Here is a 21,947-nt window from a genome sequence, read left to right as displayed (position 1 = left end):
GGTCGGCCCGCCCCGTGTTCCAGGGGAGAGGGGGTGACACTTTGGCCACCACACCACCCCGCCCTGCCGGCCGGGCCCTGAATGGGGGCATGTCGCCTTTTGCTCCTTCCAGTGGCTATTTTTCGGCGTGAGGGGCAGGCCAGCGAGGAGGGGGCGCCATGCTTGTCGCTGGCATGACACCCCCTCCTCGCTGGCCCGCCCATCGCACAGAAAAAAAGCCGCTGGAAGGAGGAAAGGGGGAGGCAAAGCAGGCGCTTGAACACGCCTGCTCTGCTTCCCTTTCCTCCCCTCCCAGCGGTTTTTTTCGGCGGGGGGTGGGTCAGCGAGGAGGGGGCATCATGCCAGGGACAAGCGTGACTTCCCCTCCTCGCTAGCCTGTCCCTTGCGCCAAAAAAAAGCCGCGGAAAAGGGAAAGCTTCCCCTTTCCCCCCTTTCAGCGGCATCCACGTGCGTCGTGACGTCACGACGATGTCACGGCGCATACGTCGCGCCCCTCCCCCGGGGGGTGCCTCTGCGCCGCCGCTGCCGCCCCGGGCAGCACAGAGGCTTGCTACGCCCCTGATTACAGGTAATAGTTAAAACGACGCAATGATAATACTAATAAAATCAAACAATATTGACTCTGGGCTTCCTCAACTAGGGATTCATTCAGGTAAGTACAAGGACTGAAATATTCTTAGACAACTGTTGGTAGCTCCCTTTCCTATGTTTTAATTTCAGGGCACACAGAAAAAGACCAACAGCAGATCAGGGGGAAATAAAAGCTAAGGAAGCGTAAATCAACCAAGGCATGACAGAAAAGCTTAGCCCACATATATTCCAAGTGTTTGCTGATAAAATTTGGAAATTAAAGCAGTCGGGGGGGGATGCCCCTTGCACAAGACTATTTTCTCCTGACAGTCTCCGATGTCCATTTTGATTGCCATTTTGTCATGACAACCACAGGACGGGACAACATTGCTTACCATTAGTAGCTATTTGCCGCACTGAGCACCACTGTCAGACACATTTAAAAAGGCAAAGGAGCTGAATGTTAAAATATTCAGGACAGGCAAAATAAAATGCCTCTTCAGCTGTACACAGTTAAACTACGGAATTGGCTTGTGCGGGAGATGATGATATTCACCAACAAGAAGAAGAAGAAGAGTTTGGATTTGCTATCCCGCTTTTCACTACCCAAAGGAGTCTCAAAGCAGCTAACAATCTCCTTTCCCTTCCTCCCCCATAACAAACACTCTGTGAGGTGAGTAGGGCTGAGAGACTTCAATGTAGTGTGAGTAGCCCAAGGTCGCCCAGCAGCTGCATGGGGAGGAGCGGGGAATCGAACCCGGTTCACCAGATTACGAAACTACCGCTCTTAACCACTACACCACACTTAGATGGCTTTGAACCAGGCAAATTTACAGAGTATAAGACTTTTGTTGTTGTTGTTCAGTCGTTCAGTTGTGTCCAACTCTTTGTGACCCCATGGACCAGAGCACGCCAGGCACCCCTATCCTTCACTGCCTCTCGCAGTTTGGCCAAACTCATGTTAGTCGCTTCGAGAACACTGTCCAACCATCTCATCCTCTGTCGTCCCCTTCTCCTTGTGCCCTCCATCTTTCCCAACATCAGGGTCTTTTCTAGGGAGTCTTCTCTTCTCATGAGGTGGCCAAAGTACTGGAGCCTCAACTTCAGGATCTGTCCTTCTAGTGAGCACTCAGGGCTGATTTCTTTGAGAATGGATAGGTTTGATCTTCTTGCAGTCCATGGGACTCTCAAGAGTCTCCAACAGCACCATAATTCAAAAGCATCAATTCTTTGGCGATCAGCCTTCTTTATGGTCCAGCTCTCACTTCCATACATTACTACTGGTAGCTATTATTCCGTACATTACTACTGGTAGCTATTAGCCACAAGGGCTTTTTTTTTCTTTTACCTACGTTGTCAAGGCAGTTTGCCTGATTTCCAGATGCTGGGAGTCACATGTGGGGAGAAAAGTGAAAGCAAAAACAAACCAACAAAAAAATCTAACCCGACCTCCTTAGCTTCTAAATGGGAGAGCAGTTTACTCATGCCATCCCCACACCTAAATTCAACTGATCCTTGGTGCCAGGATATTTCCAGCCATTGACAGCATTCCTTGTACTTTGCAATGAGCTTCACAATGCCTCCCGCTGACAATCGCAATGGTTGTGGGTCGTTAACAAGCACCGGAAACATATTTGCGGGCATTTGACCCTTGCAATGGGCAGGGGAAAGCTTTTCAAAGCTCCCGAGCCGAGTGCGAAACATACGGAAGAGCTCTCCCAGGAGCATTCACCAGAGCAGTTCTCAGCCTCAAGCGAACAAGGCCCCAACAGAAGAACAAAGAGTCACAGGAAAGGGGAACAGCTGGCCAGAGAGAGCGCTCCCTGCCTTTGCGATGCAAAACATTTCACACTGTGAGGAACAAACAGGAGGAGAGGAGGGTTTGAGAGTGTTAACAAAGGAGAGCCCTTAAACAAGGGATGCAGGAGGGTCCCTGCTCACCTGGGCACATCTGTCTGCAAACTGGAGTATGGATGAAAACCTTTCTTTCCTTTCTGCATTTTAACTCTCCCAAATGTTCATTACAGCGTGTCTGCTGCCACCTTCCGCCCATCTGGCAGAACTACATGAGCACCGCACATGATTTCTGCCAGTGGATTCCCAAACTTTTGGGGGGGTTAGAATCATATAATTGTAGGGTTGGAAAGGACCACGAGGGTCATCTAGTGCAGCCCGCTGCAAGGCAGGGATCTTTCGCCCAACGTGGCTCGAACATGCAGCCCTGTGATTAAGAGTCTCACGCAGCTGGTGAAGTAGCTCAGTCGCTGCAGCATGAGATTCTGAATCTCAAGGTCATGGGTTCTAGCCCCGCAATTCTATGATACAATCATAGAATTGTACATTTGGAAGGGACCCTGAGGATCATTGAGTCCAGCCCCCTGCAATGCAGGAATACGCAGCTGTCCCGTATGGAGATCAAACCCATAACCTGGGATAGCTCAGCAAGTAGAGCATGAGACTCTTAATCTCAGGGTCGTGGGAAGGAGCCCTACCTTGGGCAAAAGATTCCTGCATTTGCAGGGGGTTGGACTAGATGACCCTTAAGGTCCTTTCCAACTCTACCATTCTATGATTCTATGTAACCTCGGGCCCAGCTCCTGCCAACCTAGCAGTTCGAAAGCATAGTGGGCAAGATGTCACCCACAGCTCCATGATAAGATGGAGAGCAAATGAAGTGAGAAATTGAGTGTTGCGCTGTGGGTTAAACCACAGAGCCTAGGGCTTGCCGATCGGAAGGTCAGCGGTTCAAATCCCCGTGACGGGGTGAGCTCCCGTGGCTCGGTCCCTGCTCCTGCCAACCTAGCAGTTCGAAAGCATGTCAAAGTGCAAGTAGATAAATAGATACCGCTCCGGCGGGAAGGTAAATGGCGTTTCCGTGTGCTGCTCTGGTTCGCCAGAAGCGGCTTAGTCATGCTGGCCACATGACCTGGAAAAACTGTCTGCGGACAAACGGCAGCTCCCTCGGCCAGAAAAGCAAGATGAGCGCCACAACCCCAGAGTCGTCCTTTACCTTCTTATGTAACCTTGGCATTATGAGCACCACACTCCAGCCAATTGGTCCCATCCAGCTCTACAGTTCTGTGACTCTTTGCTCTTCTTGTTGGTTTTTGTTTTGTTTTGTTTTGTTTTTGCTAACTGGAGTTTGAGGATCAGATTCTACCTTTCCCTATTGCATCGCACACACCCTGCCTGGTCACTTTGATCCTTGGGAGAGACACTCCTAGGAGTTCTGCATGCTCCCACGGTTTGTCTTATGCCCACTAAGGCCAGGGCTTTTAGTGTGATGGCATCTCCCCTCTGGAATGTGCTCCCAGTGAACATCAGGCAGGCACTAACAGCACTCGCATCCAGGCGCCTGAGTAAAACTCACCTGTCCACTCAGGGTTGATCCGAACATCAAAATCTCATTTTGCTTTCATAGAATCATAGAATCATAGAGTTGGAAGAGACCACAAGGGCCATCCAGTCCAACCCCCTGCCAAGCAGGAAACACCATCACCATCAAAGCATTCCTGACAGATGGCTGTCAAGCCTCCGCTTAAAGACCTCCAAAGAAGGAGACTCCACCACACTCTTTGGCAGCAAATTCCACTGTCAAACAGCTCTTACTGTCAGGAAGTTCTTCCTAATGTCTAGGTGGAATCTTCTTTCTTGTAGTTTGAATCCATTGCCCCATGTCCGCTTCTCTGGAGCAGCAGAAAACAACCTTTCACCCTCCTCTATATGACATCCTTTGATATATTTGAACATGGCTATCATATCACCCCTTAACCTTCTCTTCTCCAGGCTAAACATACCCAGCTCCCTAAGCCGTTCCTCATAAGGCATCATTTCCAGGCCTTGGACCATTTTGGTTGCCCTCCTCTGGACATGTTCCAGCTTGTCAGTATCCTTCTTGAACTGTGGTGCCCAGAACTGGACACAGTATTCCAGGTGAGGTCTGACCAGAGCGGAATACAGTGGTACTATTACTTCCCTTGATCTAGATGCTATACTCCTATTGATGCAGCCCAGAATTAATTCATTCATTCAATAGGGCAGACGTGTCCAAGCAGTCGACCGCGATCGACAGGTAGACCGCCTTGGTGTTCCTGGTAGATTGCAGGATCGTGGTCGATTGTGCCCCCCCCCATCGCTAGGACCATCCGCTGGCGCCATAGCAACAGTGAAAGGTGGGGAATGTGGCAAGCAGAAGTAATGTTGGCTTTAGTGCTGAATGCGATTGTCAGCTCTGGATTTTCGGGTGAGCGGTTTTTGCCATTCCCCCCCCCCAAAGAAGCTCAACAACTCTTGGCACTCCCCCCTAAAAAATGCACACTCCTCCTCCCTCCAATGACAATGGGCAGATCACTGCCAGTTTTTTTATATACTGGGAGTAGATCGCAGTCTCTTGGGAGTTGGACGTGCCTGGTATAGGGGATGCAATCTTTCCTCCAAGCATTTAAATACCTCCCCCACAAAAAACCCCAACCATTGTGATTACTGTCGAAACCAATATCCTCTACCTCTTTAGTATCATCTTCTGCTCCATTGGGTGCTGAGGAGCAAAGAACCAGATACTGGCTAGCTCCATCTGCTGGCTCCCAGCTCAGTCGTATGCTGTTGTGGCTGATTTCAGAAACTCTGAGGGACCCAGGGGCAGAGAGAGGCACTATGGGGCCAAAACATTAAAAAGAGAAATTATCAAAGGGAAGTACATTTCCTCACCCAAACCAGCTGCCCAATGCGAATGTTTGCCAGGCAAAACGACATGTTACTTTGCTCTGAAAATAGATACACTTATCTGCACAGTGTACAAATTATACAGATTAAATATCTATTAACCATTAAGCAAATAACAGGCTTAAAATATTTCAAGGCTTAAGAATATTAAGCAATTTTTTTTTTAATTAAACCTTGTCTTTATTAGATAGAGGTCTTTTATTAGCCATGAATGTCTGCTTCAAAGATAGGAGAGAGATAATCTGAGCCATGATCTCAGAGAAAGACCTTCTGGCTCGTATAAGGGTCATGGCTATGAAACTAGCACCTGGGACACAATTAAACCGAAGACCAGTCAATCAATTCCTGTCTTACACGTTGAGGTGATGCCTCTGAGTCCATCTCCAACCGCGTTCTCATAAATAGGAAACACTGAAACCAGATATTCTGTGTGGGGTGTCAAGTTGAGGAGCTGCACAGCCGAGGCTTCCCCATCTAAAACAACCTGAAAATATACGCAGAAGTTGCACTGAGGATGGTCTAGGGATGAGGAAGGAACCCGATTTTGTTGGAAAGAAGATGAAGTCCCTACCAGAGAAGAATGGCAGATCAAATTGATGGATTATGCTGAAATGGCTAAAATGACCGGAAGAATCGGAAATCAGGAAGGCAAAATTTTTAATAAGGAATGGGGGGAATTTATCTTAAAAACCATTGTAAACAGTCAAAATCGTTAGTAGGATTGTAACACCACTTGTAGCTTAATGGTGAATTTTGGACACAACGGAGAGGCATAAGATATGGATTATTATAAAAGATGCAGGATGAAATGATTAACAATAGGACCCACAAAGGGGAGGAGGGAAGTCCAGGAGATTCTTTGGAATCTTGTTTCTATGTTGTATGTTGGATATGTGTAAATTTTTAATCTAAAAACCAAATAAATAAATTTATTTATTTTTTAAATCTGATTTTGTTTGCATTTCAATGAGAAAGCACCCACCGTATTTTGGACCATAAGACGCACCGGACCATAAGACACACCTATTTTTAAAGGGGGAAAACCAGAAAAAAAATTCTGGTTTTCCTTTTCTAAAAGTCTGGGAGGGGGCGCTGGAGTGGGAGCGGAGGAGGCAGGCTACCAGGCTTCCCCTGCCTCCCCAGGTCCTGCCGACACCAGTGAAAGGGGGGTGGAGAAAGGGGAAGCCCGGTAGCGCCACACGCCCCTTCGGAGCAGCTCATCCCCGCTTGCTTTAAAGGGAGCTGGGGACGAGGGAAGAATGCTCCGGTTCTCCCCTCGTCCCCAGCTCCCTTTAAAGCAAGTGGGGATGAGCCGCTAGTGCCACACACAGCATCTCCGCCGCCGCCGCCTCTCACCGCAATCAGCGGGGGTCAGCGGAGGGGATGCTGCTCCTTCCTCCCCGCCACTTCCCGCTCGCAAAAGCCTGATTTTGGGAGCGGGGGTGGCGGCAGGGAGGAGCAAAGAGCAGGCTATTGGGATCTGGGCGGTGGAGAAAGCAGCATCCCTGCTTTCTCCACCACTCCGCGCCCCGCCACCAATCCCAAAAGCCTGCTTTTGGGATCGGCGGGCAGTACAGAGAAGGAACTTCTGGATCCACCCCACAGCCTCTGTTCACAAAACAAGCCTGTTTTGGCATTCGGCAGGAGGCGGGGGTGGCAGCGGGGAGCGAAGCCTTCACCCCATAAGACGCACCAATATTTCCCCTTCCTTTTTAGGAGGGGAAAAGTGCATCTTATGGAGCAAAAAGTATGGTAATTTGTACATTTCAAATCAATACATGAACCAAAATGCAACTGTCCTTTGAAAATCACATGCCTCTTAATTTTGTGATGCAGTTCTCTAAGCAGTGTTTACAAAAATGCATATGTTAGAGGAGAATGTCCCCAAATATGCACATAAGTGAAAATAGCATACACAAATGGATCATAGGGTGGTCTCCACTACTGATATTGCCAGAGCCTGGTTTGGCATACAAACCTCAGCAGCTCATAAGGATGGAGGAGGAGAATTATTATTATTATTATTATTATTATTATTATTATTATTATTATTATTATTATTATTATTATTATTATTTCTATACCTCCCTATACCCAAAACTCAATTCCATTCACATTTAAAGACCAGCTTATCTAGTTCACACTTAACAGAGCAATATGAGCACAAAAACACAGCAATCCTCAGAAATCTGTGTGACTCTGAATTTGTAGTACAATTCTCCAGTCAAGTAACATGTACAAAAATGCGTATGCTAAGTTAAGAATACAAATATTAGTGAAAATCACGTACCAAAAATGAATTATATTTGCGGAAATTGCATTGGGGAAATGTGCATATCTGGCAAAAAAATTCCCTATAAAAATGTGCACAGCAGAAGAAATTCACACAAAAATGAAATTCACGCACACAAACTTTCACCAGGATTCCACACCCCCTGAAATCACTAACTGATGTGGAAATAGATGCAGGTAGGTAGCCGTGTTTGTCTGCCGTAGTCGAAACAAAAGAAAAAAAATTCCTTCCAGTAGCACCTTAGAGACCAACTAAGTTTGTTATTGGTATGAGCTTTCAAGTGCATGCACACTTCTTCAGATACCTCTTCTTCTCATCTGAAGAAGTGTGCATGCACACGAAAGCTCATACCAATAACAAACTTAGTTGGTCTCTAAGGTGCTACTGGAAGGAATTTTTTTATTATGTGGAAATGTGGAAGTCAACATAAGATCAGAAAGATGAGAAACTGAAAGCAAACCAAACTGGCATATTTGCCGATTCTTAGCAACTCATACTGCTTGCCTTCAATCAGAGGCAAGCAGTACAGTCCCAGGAGTTCTTCTCTGATTTGGGCTGTTAGGAATGTGCCATTGCTAGTGCCAGAGCCGTCTCATCCATAGAAGCCGGTGGCGCGGCGCGCCAGGGCGCTGGGCGCCCCAGGGGCGCCCCCGCGAGCCCGCCGGCATACCGGGCTCCCCCTCCCCAACCCGCCCCCGCCCCCATGGGTAGGCGGGCACTCGCGCGCCGGCGGGCGGGCTGTAAGCCGCCCGCCCTCGCCTCCCAGAGCCCCAGCTGGAGCGCTGGAGCGGCGCGGGGCTTTGCGCGACCTTCCAGCACTCCAGCTGGGGCTCTGGGAGGCGAGGGCGGCCGGCTTGCCGCCCGCCCGTCCGCCGGTGCGCGAGCGCCTCTCCGCCTGCCGGCGCGCGAGCGCCTGCTCCAACGCCACGCCCCTCATCCCCCGCTCGCCCACCACCCCCCTCCCGAGGGGCGGCCAGCGCGGGAGGGAGGCGGGCGGAGAGGCGGCAGGCTGGGGGCGCCGAGGGATCGCTGCGCCAGGGCGGCTGATCCCTCTAAGACGGGCCTGGCTAGTGCCCACCTGGTTGATCCAACTAAGTTTAAGATATCAAAGACAGGACCACTTACCTCTTTGGGAATCCCACCTCTAGAGGGGTAGTAGACCACCCTATATTTTTTAGGTGGTATCACAGGGGGGTTCCAGATGAGGCGTATACTTCTGGATGTTACCTCCTTTATAGCAAGATTGGTTGGGCTCAGGTGGGCTCCAGTATTCACCAGAATGGCTTTGAGAGGGTCATCACCTGCAAATTTGGCAACCATTTCTTATTGTGTGATGTAGCAGAAAGAGCTCTGGATTTGGAGTAGAGAGATCTGATCTGAAGTCCTCACGTGGACATGAAGGTTGTTGTCCAAAACTGTGGGCCAGTAAATACCTCTCAACCTAATGTAACTCAAGATTAAAAAGGGAGAGGGGACCTTATAATTGCAAAGGAGGAGAACCTTTGGCCCTCCAGATGTTGCTGGACTACAAATCACATCATCCTTGACCATGGCCCTTGCTGGATGGGGCTGATGGGAGATGGAGTCCAGCAACATCTGGAAAGCTATAGGTTTCCATCATGGTTGTGCAGTGTCATAAGCAGATTGGAGGTGTAAGATAGATTCATGTTTCACCTGGAGGACAGAAGACATAGCAACACTCTTCAGATACCTGAAGGAGTCACCACATAGACAAGGTCAAGGATTATTTGCTGTCCCAGAGCAGAGGACTTGATTTGAAGTTACTAGAGGGTAGGTTCTGGTTGAAAACTAGAAGGAACTTCCAGACAGTGAAAGCAGTTTGACAATGGAGGCAATGGCCTAGAAGGGTGGTAGACTCTCATACAGGAACTTCAAACAGAGAATGTTTTGAAGAGAGAATTGTCTAAGGGTTCCTCCAGACAATTAAGCATTCATCCCAATTTGTTCCCACCAAATTAAATTATAACTGGTCTTCATTTGTTTTATAATGGCATATTTTACTGTTGCAACCCACCCTAGGACCTTATGGCAAAGGGCAAGTCAGAAATCTAAGCACTCAATCAACCAACCAGTCAATACTGAGCATTTGTTCTGTTTTGTTTGAAGAGTGAATGAACATTCATCCTGCATTCACCCTTGTTTGCTTGCAAGGCGTTTACATGTCTTTCTATTAGCCATGTGTCCACCCCCACACTTTTCAATGCATATCCCTGTCTGATTTAAATTTCCTTTGAAAAGACTGCTCCCTTTTTAAAGCGGAGTTTCTGTGCTAAGGCTACAGAGCCCATGAATCTGTTTTAATTGCACAAAACTAGATTTTCGGATATGTGCTTGAATCCGTTCCACAAAACACTGACAGTGTGGAGTCTCCCTTAGAAGACGTGAAACCCAACAAGGAAGTGGCATTCACATCACCTGTGTTCTCTTCCTTATTCATCTCTTTGATCCGGGAACACAAGACCCGGGTGAGCCGGCCGGCCAGAGAGCTGAGCAGAGGGAAATCCAGCACATTGTACACCGTCAGTTCCAAAGGTTCGGAGGCCACATGGCGCAACTCTGCCTCGTCTGCATTTTTCACCCCTAGAAAATCGAAGTAAACCACTGAGTCCCATGTGCAAATTAAGTAGGTACCAGGTGGACAAATGACTTGACAGCTGAGCAGTAAGAGTTGTGAACTGGGACATCCTGGATCGAATGGTTTCTCTGCCACAAAGTCACCTAGACGACCTTGGGCACAACACTCTCTCTGAGCCTCCCCTCCATTTACAACAGGGTTTCCTAAACTTGGGTTTCCAGCTGTTGCTGGTCTACAACTTCCATCATCCCTAGCTAGCAGGACCAGTTACAGGTGGGTAGCCTTGCTGGTCTGCCATAGTCGAAACAAAATAGAAAATTCTTTCCAGTAGCACCTTAGAGACCAACTGAGTTTGTTCTTGGTATGAGCTTTCGTGTGCATGCACACTTCTTCAGATATATATATTTAAGGATCTGGTGACTTCTGTTTCAGTGTATCTGAAGAAGTGTGCATGCACACGAAAGCTCATACCAAGAACAAACTCAGTTGGTCTCTAAGGTGCTACTGGAAAGAATTTTCTATTTTGTTTCGATAGCAGGACCAGTGATCAGGAAACCCTGATCTACAATATGCGACTGATAATACTCACAGGGCCATTGTGAGTATAAGAATACACTGTATGAAAGTGCCTGGAACACCCAAAAATGTATACAGGCATTCCCCCCACTTACGCACAACTGACTTGCACATGACTGTGTATATCTGCAGTGCTAGGAAATAAATAATTCAATTTTTTCTAACCTGAAATGGTGGAAGAGAGCTCGAAAGTCCTCATGGTTCGTGAGGAGACCCTCTCCAGAGCCCAAAGAGGGTGAGAAAAGTCTAGAAAAGAATACTCTAAGGAAGGCATCCCCAAACTCGGCCCTCCAGATGTTTTGGGACTACAACTCCCATCATCCCTAGCTAACAGGACCAGTGGTCAGGGATGATGAGAATTGTAGTCCCAAAACTAGAGGGCTGAGTTTGGGGGTGCCTGCTCTAAGGGCTCCAAATGGTACCCTCCAAACTGGGAGCTCTCACTGCTGCTGCGCTACCCCGCTCAACAGCTGTTGGGCAGGAAGCTGTATTGCAGCGGGCTCCCTCCTTGTGTGTGTGTTTCCCTTACATGCACAGGGCCCTGTAATGCAATGGCTAATGGTGAGCAGGCATAGCAAATCATGACCAGGCCTTCTGGACTTCGGGTTGAAACTAAGGGGCTGTCAGTATCAGATGGCAACAGAGGGTCTGGCGAAGGGTCATTTTGGTACTAGAATTCTAAAGCATTCAGAAATAATTAAAAGTCTCCGGTTCTTGACATTTCCCATGCCAGCAAAACACTCGTTCTTTTTTTATTGCAAATAGCAACAAATACTACTACTAATAATAATAATACAGTTATACCTCTGGTTGCGAACGGGAGCCCTGTTCGCAACATGAGCAGCACGCAACCTGAATCGCCATGTCTGCGCATGTGTGCAACATGATTCGGCACTTCTGCGCATGCGCAAAGCACGATTCGGCATTTCTGTGCATACACGAACTGCCGAACCCGGAAGTAACCCGTTCCGGTACTTCCGGGTCCGGTGGGTTCGTAACCCATGACAAACGCAACACGCAGCGTTCGTAATACGAGGTACCACTGTAATAATAATTTATTTATACCCCACCCATCTGGCTGGGTTTCCCCAGCCACTCTGGGCAGCTCCCAACAGAATGTTAAAAACACAATATAACATCAAACATGCAAAAACATCCCTAAAGAGGGCTGCCTTCTTCAGGTGTCTTCTAAAAGTCAGAGAGTTGTTTATTTCCTTGACATCTGATAGGAGGGTGTTCCACAGGGCGGGCACCACTACTGAGAAGACCCTCTGCCTGGTTCCCTATAACTTCACTTCTCGTAGTGAGGGACTGCCAGAAGGCCCTCAGAGCTGCACCTTGGTGTCCGGGCTGAACGATGGGGGTGGAGATGCTCTTTCAGGTATACTGGGCTGAGGCCATTTAGGGCTTTAAAGGTCAGCACCAAGACTTTGAATTGAGCTCAGAAATGTACTGGGAGCCAATGTAGGTCTTCCAGGACCGGTGTTATGTTGTCTTGGTGGTCACTCCCAGTCACCAGTGTACGCTCCTTCAAGTTTACTGGGCTGAGGCCGTTTAGGGCTTCAAAGGTCAGCACCAACACTTTGAATAAAACAAATCAGAAGTCCACGGAGACATGAACTCACCAACAGCAAATATCTCTATTCCCATATCCTTCAAGGTCTGGGCAGACGGACTGGCATCATCCTGAGATTTGCCATCAGTCAAGAGAATGATCAGCTTGGGGGCTTCTGGCCGCGCACCAGCTTCGGGCTTCAGGTTCTGTTCCAGGACATGCGTCAGCGCCAGTCCTTGGAAAGAGAAAAGATGAAAGGCAGAAGGGTTGGGTTGGGGGGCTGACATGGTTAAACAAAAGCTTGGGGGAGGCAAGCAAGAACTGGAAGCGATGTATGGTAAAAAGGTAAAGGGACCCCTGACCGTTAGGTCCAGTGGCAGACGACTCTGGGGTTGCAGCGCTCCTCTTGCTTTACTGGCTGAGGGAGCTGGCGTACAGCTTCCAGGCCATGTGGCCAGCATGACTAAGCCACTTCTGGCGAAAAGAGCAGCGCACAGAAACGGCGTTTACCTTCCTGCTGGAGCAGTACCTATTTATCTACTTGCACTTTGATGTGCTAGGTTGGCAGGAGCAGGGACCGAGCCACAGGAGCTCACTCCGTCGCGGGGATTTGAACCGCCGACATTCCGATAGGCAAGCCCTAGGCTCTGTGGTTTAACCCACAGCGCAACACTCCATTTCTCACTTCATTTGTTCTCCATCTTATCATGGAGCTGTGGGTGGCATCTTGCCCCCTATGGAGCAATATCTGTTTATGCTACAATAATCATTTCCAAATCTGTGTCAATACACATAAATTGCATATGCAAATATTATGCAAATCCTTTTTTAGGGTGGGGAGGGTGTGATGCAAATCCTCTTTTCTTTTTCTGGCGATGCCTAACCGGCCGCTCCACCTAACCCAGAGAGGCAGCGGGGTTTACCTGTGAATGTGTTGCCTCCTTTATACTGCAAGCTCCTCAGGGCCTCTAAAACCTCGTCCCGGGTGGAGTATGTATTCAGGTCCCATTCTGTACGCGGGTCACTGCTGTACTGGGATAAGGCTGGAAGGGGACAAGGAAGCCAACAGGAAGTGGTCAGAGGACAAGCCTGCAGGGGGCGCAGTGGAGACAGGATTCTGGCTTGGGTTGTAAAAGTTGGGAAATTGTTGGGGTTTCTCCAGGTGGCCTTGGGAGGCCACCGTCTGTGACTTCTAGCTCATCATTTGCAAGACAGGAGCAACATGGACCTATCTCATAGAGGTATTACAGAGAGGAACAAGCAAAAAGTATGTGAAGTTTCTCAGGTTTAAAGCCTAGTATAGACTGAAGTGTCTCCATCTCTATTATATGAACAAATGCCATGTCTGCATTCATAGAATTCTTGTAATTGTAGTTTGATGAGCAGGCTGAGTTCTCAGTTTTTTATTTTTTTTGCACAGAACACTATTATTTTATTCATTTATTATTTCATAAAAAATTTATATACTCCCTAATTGTTAAAAAAAACAAACCCCTCAACGTGGTTTACAAAAATAATAAAACGATAAAATTATTGGTAAAAACAGATAGAATCAGATATTTAAAACATTTTTAAAAAATTAAAATCAGCTAGAGTAGCTGTTTGCAAGTTCGTTTCCAATAAGACATTATAACAAGCTATCTGTATCTAGAAGTTGCTGTTCAATTTTATATTTCAGATGCCAGATGTTTCGTATCAGTTTATCCTCAAATGTATTCTCAATAGCCCTGTTGAGCTCAATGGGTCTTATTTTAAGTTGACATGCATCAGATCGCACTACAAATTAAGTCTGTAGGCCTTCATTTTTTGTCCTTTCCCCTTCCCTTTGATATTTCTATGTATTTTTAACACGCTGTGACTTGGGAACGAGGAAGGAGTTCGGTTCAGTTTTGCATTTCAATGTGAACCTATTTAATTTGAACTTCAGTAAACCAAAATTCCATCCTTCAAAATTTGCACCTCTCAAAATTTTGTGATGGAGTTTTCCAAGCCTCCCCCACAAAAAAATGTGTACAAAAATACATTTATTAGTGAAAACAGCATACAAAAATACATTATATTGGTAGAGTTGCTTGCCAGGAGCAATATGCACTGAAATGCTGAGAATTAAAACTTTAAAAACCAAACAGATGCAAAAATGTAGGAAGTGAATCTAAAGCTTGAAAAACGAGACATTGAAATGGACAGGTTTCCCTACTATGGCTTTTATTAGCAATATTTTATCTAACTTTTAATTTTGCGGCTATGGTCTATATTTGATTATGACCATATTTTCTGCAATAACATTTTTTGGGAAATGAAAAAGTGGAAGAAGACTTTGGGTCAGCTAACCATTAGGTAGCCCTGATTCCCATAGAAAAAGGATGCAATGTATTGCATTGTCTCTGAACTGGGATACAGTGGATGCTCAGGGTGTGAATGCGATCCGTGCGGGAGGCGCATTCGCAACCCGCGCCGCTGCGTCTGCGCACGCGCATGATGCAATTTGGGGGTTCTGCACATGCGCAAAGCAGGATTTAGCACTTCTGCACATGTGCGAGCACTGAAACCCGGAAGTAACCCGTTCCGGTACTTCGGGTTTGGCACATTCGTATCCCACAGCGAGCGCAACCCGCAGCGAGTGCAAACCGAGGTCTGACTGTACTTGGCAGAGTAAAAGCTCCTCACCAGTGGCGTGTGATGAGTTGACTAGGGAAACTAGGTGAGAACCCTAAATGTTTCCTTGATGCCTCCTTCCCAAGGCCCAGGAAGCTTCTGCCCAGCATAGGGAGGGAGGTGAGATGCTCACTTGCATGTCGCCCCTCCCATCGCCCTCGCAAGATGGCACCTCTGGCCCTAACTGTTCTGCTATAAAAACTTTTCCCGCACACGGCTGCTCCTCACCTACTCTTATCTTGTCCTGAGCGATGTTGAAAGGTGCAACCAAACCAGCCAGGAATCCTCTGATGAGCCCAAAGTTGTTTCTCCCGATGCTCCAGGATCCGTCAACGAGCAGGACGATGTCGGTCATTGCAGTGGTGTCACAATGAAAGTGAGAAACTGTGGCGACAGGGCGGGTTGAGAAAGGGGGTGCATAGGTGTGCTCCTCATTTAAATACGAGAACGAAAATAATAATTTATTTATTCATTTATTCATTCGCCACCCATCTGGCTGGGTTTCCCCAGCTACTCTGGGCGGCTTCCAACAAAATATTAAAATACAATGGTCTGTTAAACATTAAAAGCTTCCCTAAACAGGGCTGCCTTCAGATGTCTTCTAAAAGTCTGGTACAGTGGTGCCCCACTAGACGAAAATAATTCGTCCTGCGAAAATTTTCGTCTAGCGGGTTTTTCGTCTAGCGAAGCGGCAATGCAAGCCGCGCTTTCGCTAGACGAAAAAAAAAGACGAAAAATTTTCGGCTTGCGAGGCAGCCCCATAGACTTTTTCATCTTGCGGGGCTGCCTTCCGCTAGACGAATGCCTTCGTCTAGCGAGGCATTCGTCTAGCGAGGCATTCGTCTAGCGGGGCACCACTGTAGTTGTTTTTCTCTTTGACATCTGGTGGGAGGGCGTTCCACAGGGCGGGTGCCACTACCCAGAAGGCCCTCTGCCTGGTTCCCTGTAACTTGGCTTCTCGCAGCGAGGGACCTGCCAGAAGGCCCTCGGAGCTGGACCTCAGTGTCCAGGCAGAACAATGGGGGTGGAGACGCTCCTTCAAGTATACAGGACCAAGGCTGTTTATGGCTTTAAAGGTCAGCACCAACACTTCGAATTGTGCTCAGAAACATACTGGGAGCCAATGTAGGTCTTTCGAGATTGGTGTTATGTGGTCTCAGTGGCCGCTCCCAGTCGCCAGTCTAGCTGCCGCATTCTGGATTAGTTGTAACTGCAACTCCATGTGTAGTTAACCTTCGCAGGAAGAGTAGCAACCCAAAACCTATCCACCGGATAAGACGGGCACTCGCCTTCTCTGGAAAAGCTTACAGAGGTGCTGTGATCTCTGACACACCAACCTTTGCTTAGAGCATGAATAGGGAACATGTAGGTTTCTAGATGTTGTTGGACTTCAACTCCCATTATATGTTGTTGGACTTCAACTCCCATTAGTTCCACCTAGTGCCGGATTTACGTATAAGCTAAACAAGCTATAGCTTAGGGCCACACATTCTTGGGGGCCCCCAAAAATGTAAAGGGGAAAACAGGTTGTACATTTCCAAAATATAAGATAAAAATATTAGGTTGTACATTTCCAAAATATAAGATAAAAAAAACAAATAAAATAAAACCTACATACAGCAACATACAGTTGTGTAGGCTCCTATGATGTAAGTAATGGGCCCCACCTGCTAGCCTTCTCCCTAAAGTATCACTGGTTTGCTCATTTCTATATATAGGGTGCCTACATTCTGCTATTTATAATTATTAGTAGTTTGCATCATATATTTACACCTATTCTTATTTCATGTTATAGCAAGATTCTAGATTCTAACATTTTAAGTTAGAGCTTAATAATTATTTCACTACTTCTTAATTGTATTTCACTATTAATATACTTCTTAATTGTATTTCACTATTAATATATTTCTTCTTAATTGTATTTCAGTTCAACAATTACTTTGATAAAATACATATTTTGTTACGTGCAAATGGCTTTAGATACCTATTAGGTCCATAAATTACCATATAGCATATATTCAACAACAAAAAACCAGCAACAATTTGTCGTTGACAAAGGACAGCTGGACATATAAAGGGCCCCATTACCTTCAATACCTTAGGGCCTGATCGAACCTAAATCCAGCCCTGGCTCCACCCCAGTGTGACCAAGATCCATGTTAGGATCTGAATTAGACCTGGGTGATATCTCGATATATCATCCAAAGGCAGTTTGAAGTCCATATTGTTATATCAGTTTCATAACCTGGCAATATATCGTGCATCATGGGGGGGGGGTGCTATGCAAAAAATCACAATGTGGGGGAAACCGTGAAGGCACTCAATGCTTCTACATAGCTCCATCCTTATTTCAGACGTTCAGAAGTTTAGCTGGCGATACATCATGATGTTGAAAACCAGGTATCGCCCAGCTGAAGCCCACCAACATCTAGATGGCCACAGGTACGCCCAGGTATCGCCCAGCTGAAGTCAACCAACATCTAGTTGGCCACAGGTACGCCCAGGTATTGCCCAGCTGAAGCCCACCAACATCTAGATGGCCACAGGTACGCCCAGGTATTGCCCAGCTGAAGTCCACCAACATCTAGTTGGCCATCCCCCTGTACGGCCTTTCAGGTATGTGGAAGAGGAGTTAGGGATTAGGCATGGGGCTTTGACTGGGACAATCGTGAAACGGCTTGTCGCAGGTGGAAATGCAACTCCCCCCCCCAAATGGAGAGCAGAAATTTAGAATCAAATGATGATGACAGATTGCTCTTAGTCAAGCACCAGCTCGCATTGCGCGTAGACCACCAGCGCGCCGGGGGCAATGTGGCAACCTCCTGAAACAAAGACCTCTTAGGGAATCTGCCGTGATGTGATTTTTGCTGTCAGGTCAATTCCGTCACGGCTCTAATCCAGCTCTTTGTTTCTTTATCCCAGCAAGGCTTGCGTGATTGCCTAGCCCAGTGTTAACTACCATTTAGCCCCTTGGGCTGAAATTATTCCGGTGATTTCTCTTTATCAGATCCTGTCTCTTTCCAGATTGCGCCTTCCCAATCACGTGTGTTAACCCACCCTCTAGCCTGCACGTTGGCAGGTTTGCTTTTTCTTCCAGGTATGGCAGGTGATAAGGGATTAACGCATATCCCTGGAAACCAGGTGCACTTACTAAAAGAGCTGAAAGTATAGATCCTAGAACTGCAAGGGACCACAGGGTCCCTGGTATCACAATATGGACTTCAAACTGCCTTTGGGTGAAATATCCAACCCCCTGCAATTCAGGAATCTTTGCCCAACGTGGGGCTCAAACCCATGACCCTGAGATTAAAAGCCTTGTGCTCTACTGGCTGAGCTACCCCAGGGCTCACTAAAACTGCAGCTACCCAGGATGCAGTAAGGGGGACGATAGGAGAACATCAATGCAGGATGATACCACTTTGGAGGGATTCTGTAGGAGTAGATTTCTGGCATTGCCAGAAGGTTGACTAAGTGACCCCTGAGCTCCCATACTACTCATCAATTTTATGTCAAAAGCTCATATGGGGACCTTTAGAGCTGGATGCTCTCTAGACACGAAAGAGTTACACTTGAAAAAACAGCCATTGTCAAGGAGCCTAAGAATCAAACCTCACCTCTCCGTGAGCTTTCTCTGGATGTTTTCTCTTGGGCCAGATAGTCCATTTCAAATTCTACTAGGCTTGACAGAGTCGTCTTCATGGTTGTTGGTGCTGTTGACATCACAGTCGGCTCGGCATTTGGCAAATATTCACTCGCCCCTTTGGAAATGGCCTTTTGCCGCCTCTTCTCTGGCTCTTCCCTTCCTGTTTCCCAAAGCATCAAAAGAAGAAGAGTTATCCCACACAGGAACAGGCAATCTTTGGACGGCATGCCTATAACAGTGCCAGTTCTGAAGTGATTTTCAGGGAGAGTTGGGGCACATTATGGAAGTAAAACGCCTCTTGGCCGCTGGCATTTTGTTTTCCTGGAATAAAAGTAAAGGGGTAAAGGGAACCCCTGACCATTAGGTCCAGTCACGGACGACTCTGGGGTTGCGGCGCTCATCTCGCTTTACTGGCCGAGGGAGCCAGCGTACAGCTTCCAGGTCACGTAGCCAGCATGACTAAGCCGCTTCTGGCGAACCAGAGCAGCACACGAAAATGCCGTTTACCTTCCTGCCGGAGCGGTACCTATTTATCTACTTGCACTTTGATGTGCTTTCGAACTGCTAGGCTGGCAGGAGCTGGGACCGAGCAATGGGAGTTCACCCCGTCGCGGGGATTCGAACCGCCGACCTTCTGATCGGCAAGCCCTAGGCTCTGTGGTTTAACCCACAGCGCCACCCATGTCCTGGGATACCTCTCAACAATGCTGTGCCATGACATAAAGTAATGAATAATAATAACAATAATAATAACAAAACAAAACAAAAATCCAAGGGGGAAACAAAATGGCCACCAGCATCCATGCGGCAAAAAGGGTAATGGTGAGTTTTGCCTCATCCCTCTAAGATACGCCTGCCTGCCAGAGCTGTCAACCTTCCATTTTTTTGCATTGGGAAACGGCCATAGCTGTCAACTTTCCCTTTTGCTGCAATGGGAATAAGGGAATTTCCCGCCAAAAAAGGGAAAGTTGACAGCTATGCTGCCTGCCTCCCCAAAATGCAAGAAAGCAAGGAGAATGTGACTCCCCTCCCTTTCACCCTCTCCCCCAAATGTCAGCCGAATGTCCAATTCTTGAACCTTCAGGCCAGATGTAGTTCAAACCTGCTTTCCTCTTTGACCTCTCCACATACTTATCACGGTTGGCGTGTCACTGCGGGCGGGCGGTGAAGTGGCTTCAGTCTCCAGGGTGTATTCAGCTGCTGGGGTCTCTAAAGGCGCCTCCGCCTTTTCTGGGCCGCCTGTTGGGTGCCTTCTGTTACTTCTGGCTTGAGAAAGGTTCTTCAGCTCCTCAACTGCAATGGCAAAAGCAGTGGCAGCGGCATTGGAAAACAAAAACTTGCTGGCTCATTTTTTGGGGGGTGGCTCACTCTGACAAAAGGGCCAGAGCTGCGGTCCCCAGTGTTTCCCCTCCACTGGCCCCACTTCTGCTGAAGCCCAGCCATCATACTCCCCAAAAAGCAGCTCTCAGGCATGGTCTGACCAGCACCCTATTTTGAAGGTGCTCCTCACACATTCTTTGCTTGAGATGGTGGTGGGGTTCCAGACCATTCCTCACACCTGGATTCTGCTTCCACCTAGTGGAGCCTGGTGCATTATGGGCAATTATTATTATTATTAATTGAATTTATATACTGCCCTATATCCGGGGGGGGGGCGCTCAGGACAGTTCACAGAATGGGACACTGCCTTGCAAACCTCAGCCAGCCCCAACCTGCCTGCCTCCTTGTTTATACCCGAAGGAGCACCTCCAGCCCCATCGTTCAGCTGAGACACTGAGGTCCATCTCTAGGGGCCTTCTGGCATTTCCCTCCCTGTGAAAAAATGAGTTTAGGGAAGTAGGGAAAGGGCCTTTTCGGTTGTGGCGCCCTCCCTGTTGAACTCCCTCCCATCAGATGTCAAGGAAATAAACAAGTATCTGAGTTTTAGAAGACATCTGAAGGCACCCCTGTTTAGGGAAGTTTTTAATGTTTGGTGTTTTATCATGTTTCTAATATTCCCCAGTGTGCCAGGGGAAACCCAGCCAGATGGGCAGGGAAGAAGAAGAAGAAGAAGAAGAAGAAGAAGAAGAAGAAGAAGAAGAAGAAGAAGAAGAAGAAGAAGAAGAAGAGTTTGGATTTGATATCCTGCTTTATCATTACCCGAAGGAGTCTCAAAGCGGCTAACATAACAACAAGGAGGCAGTGCTGCCTAACAGCTTCCTCAGTCCCAGTGCTGCCCTTGTAGAATCCAGCAGGGAGGTGGATGGGGGCGAACTAGAATTAATTGGCTCCACCCGCCATTTCTTGTGGTCCCATCTACGGCTTATCTCCCTGCTTCCACCCTACCAGTCCCAGTGGGTGCCAGAAACTACAGTTTCCAATTTTCCTCTCTGAGCTTTGCCTCCACTGGCCAGTTCTCAAGCAGTGACTCTGTATGTTTGCTCCAAGGATCCCCACTCTGTCCCTGTGCTGCTAGGTCAGCCTTCCTTCTGCTCTGGACCTGAAATTCCCCCTAGCTGAGACTTGAGCATCGCAGTCCGCAGCACCGAGAGATCAAGAGAGCGGAAGCCACACTTACTCACAAATTTCCTCTTGACAAAGAGGGCCTCCTGAGAACCGTTGAGGATGTAGATCTGCAAGGTATACTCTTTCGTGGGACTCAACCCTCCCACCGTCGCTTTGGCGGTCTTGGTTTTCAGCATGACTTCCTGCTCAGAGTCACCTGGAGCAGCCGGAAGAGAGGACCGGGAACTTTTTTTCAACAAGGAACATATTACAATTCTTTATAACATACTGTCTGACTCTTTATGGTGGGAGATTTGAGGCACATCCACTTTGCGTGTTGCACTTTAGCGAAAGAAAGGTGAATGTTGCCCTTTAATAAACGACAACAATTCCCATAAAATTAATTGGTATAACCAGGGCTGGTGCTAGGGTTTTTTGCGCCCTAGGTGAGATCAGATTCTGGCCCCCACCCCCACCCACCCCCCGCCAATCCCTAGCACTGGCCCTGCGGAGAAGCCCGATTTCGGGCTGCTCCCCCCTACCCGCCACTCTGCCGCTGGTGGAGCAGCACCGGGCAGCAGCGGGGGGCGGGGGCAGGCTGGTCAGCGCCCCCTCCATTTTGGCACCCTAGGCAACTGCCTAGTTCACCTAAATGGACGCGCCGGCCCTGGAGCAAAAGCCTGACCAGGCAGCCTATGAGCATACTCAGAGTGCCTTGCCAAAAGAAAAGAGATGTTCAATCATGAAGCTGCGCGGTATGTTCTATTGGACTTCGGATGGATCAGTCAACATGGAGTATTTTTTATTTTTAAAATGTGATGGGTGTTGAAAGGGGAAGGAGCATACACAGAGA

At 47.8% G+C, this 21,947-nt stretch overlaps 1 protein-coding gene across 1 annotated transcript in view; it reads right to left on the bottom strand.

The window, feature by feature from the left end:
* The window catches only part of COL20A1 (collagen type XX alpha 1 chain), a 112,079-nt gene that overhangs the window by 81,851 nt on the left and 8,281 nt on the right, over window positions 1-21,947 (bottom strand). Inside the window, exons 3-12 of the mRNA XM_033153994.1 lie at window positions 21,168-21,311; window positions 19,742-19,903; window positions 18,582-18,770; window positions 15,196-15,351; window positions 13,236-13,355; window positions 12,383-12,547; window positions 10,022-10,186; window positions 8,711-8,886; window positions 5,647-5,776; window positions 5,076-5,221 (exon numbers count right to left, since the gene is read on the bottom strand). Of these exons, the coding sequence (XP_033009885.1) occupies window positions 5,076-5,221; window positions 5,647-5,776; window positions 8,711-8,886; window positions 10,022-10,186; window positions 12,383-12,547; window positions 13,236-13,355; window positions 15,196-15,351; window positions 18,582-18,770; window positions 19,742-19,903; window positions 21,168-21,311 (1,553 nt within the window). The remainder of the gene's footprint in view (window positions 1-5,075; window positions 5,222-5,646; window positions 5,777-8,710; window positions 8,887-10,021; window positions 10,187-12,382; window positions 12,548-13,235; window positions 13,356-15,195; window positions 15,352-18,581; window positions 18,771-19,741; window positions 19,904-21,167; window positions 21,312-21,947) is intronic.

The sequence above is a fragment of the Lacerta agilis genome, chromosome 6, assembly GCF_009819535.1.
Source record: "Lacerta agilis isolate rLacAgi1 chromosome 6, rLacAgi1.pri, whole genome shotgun sequence".
In the NCBI taxonomy this organism is placed as follows: Eukaryota; Metazoa; Chordata; class Lepidosauria; order Squamata; family Lacertidae; genus Lacerta; species Lacerta agilis.
The sequence above is the reverse complement of the archived record's forward strand: the minus strand, read 5'-3'. Positions and strand labels throughout refer to the sequence as shown.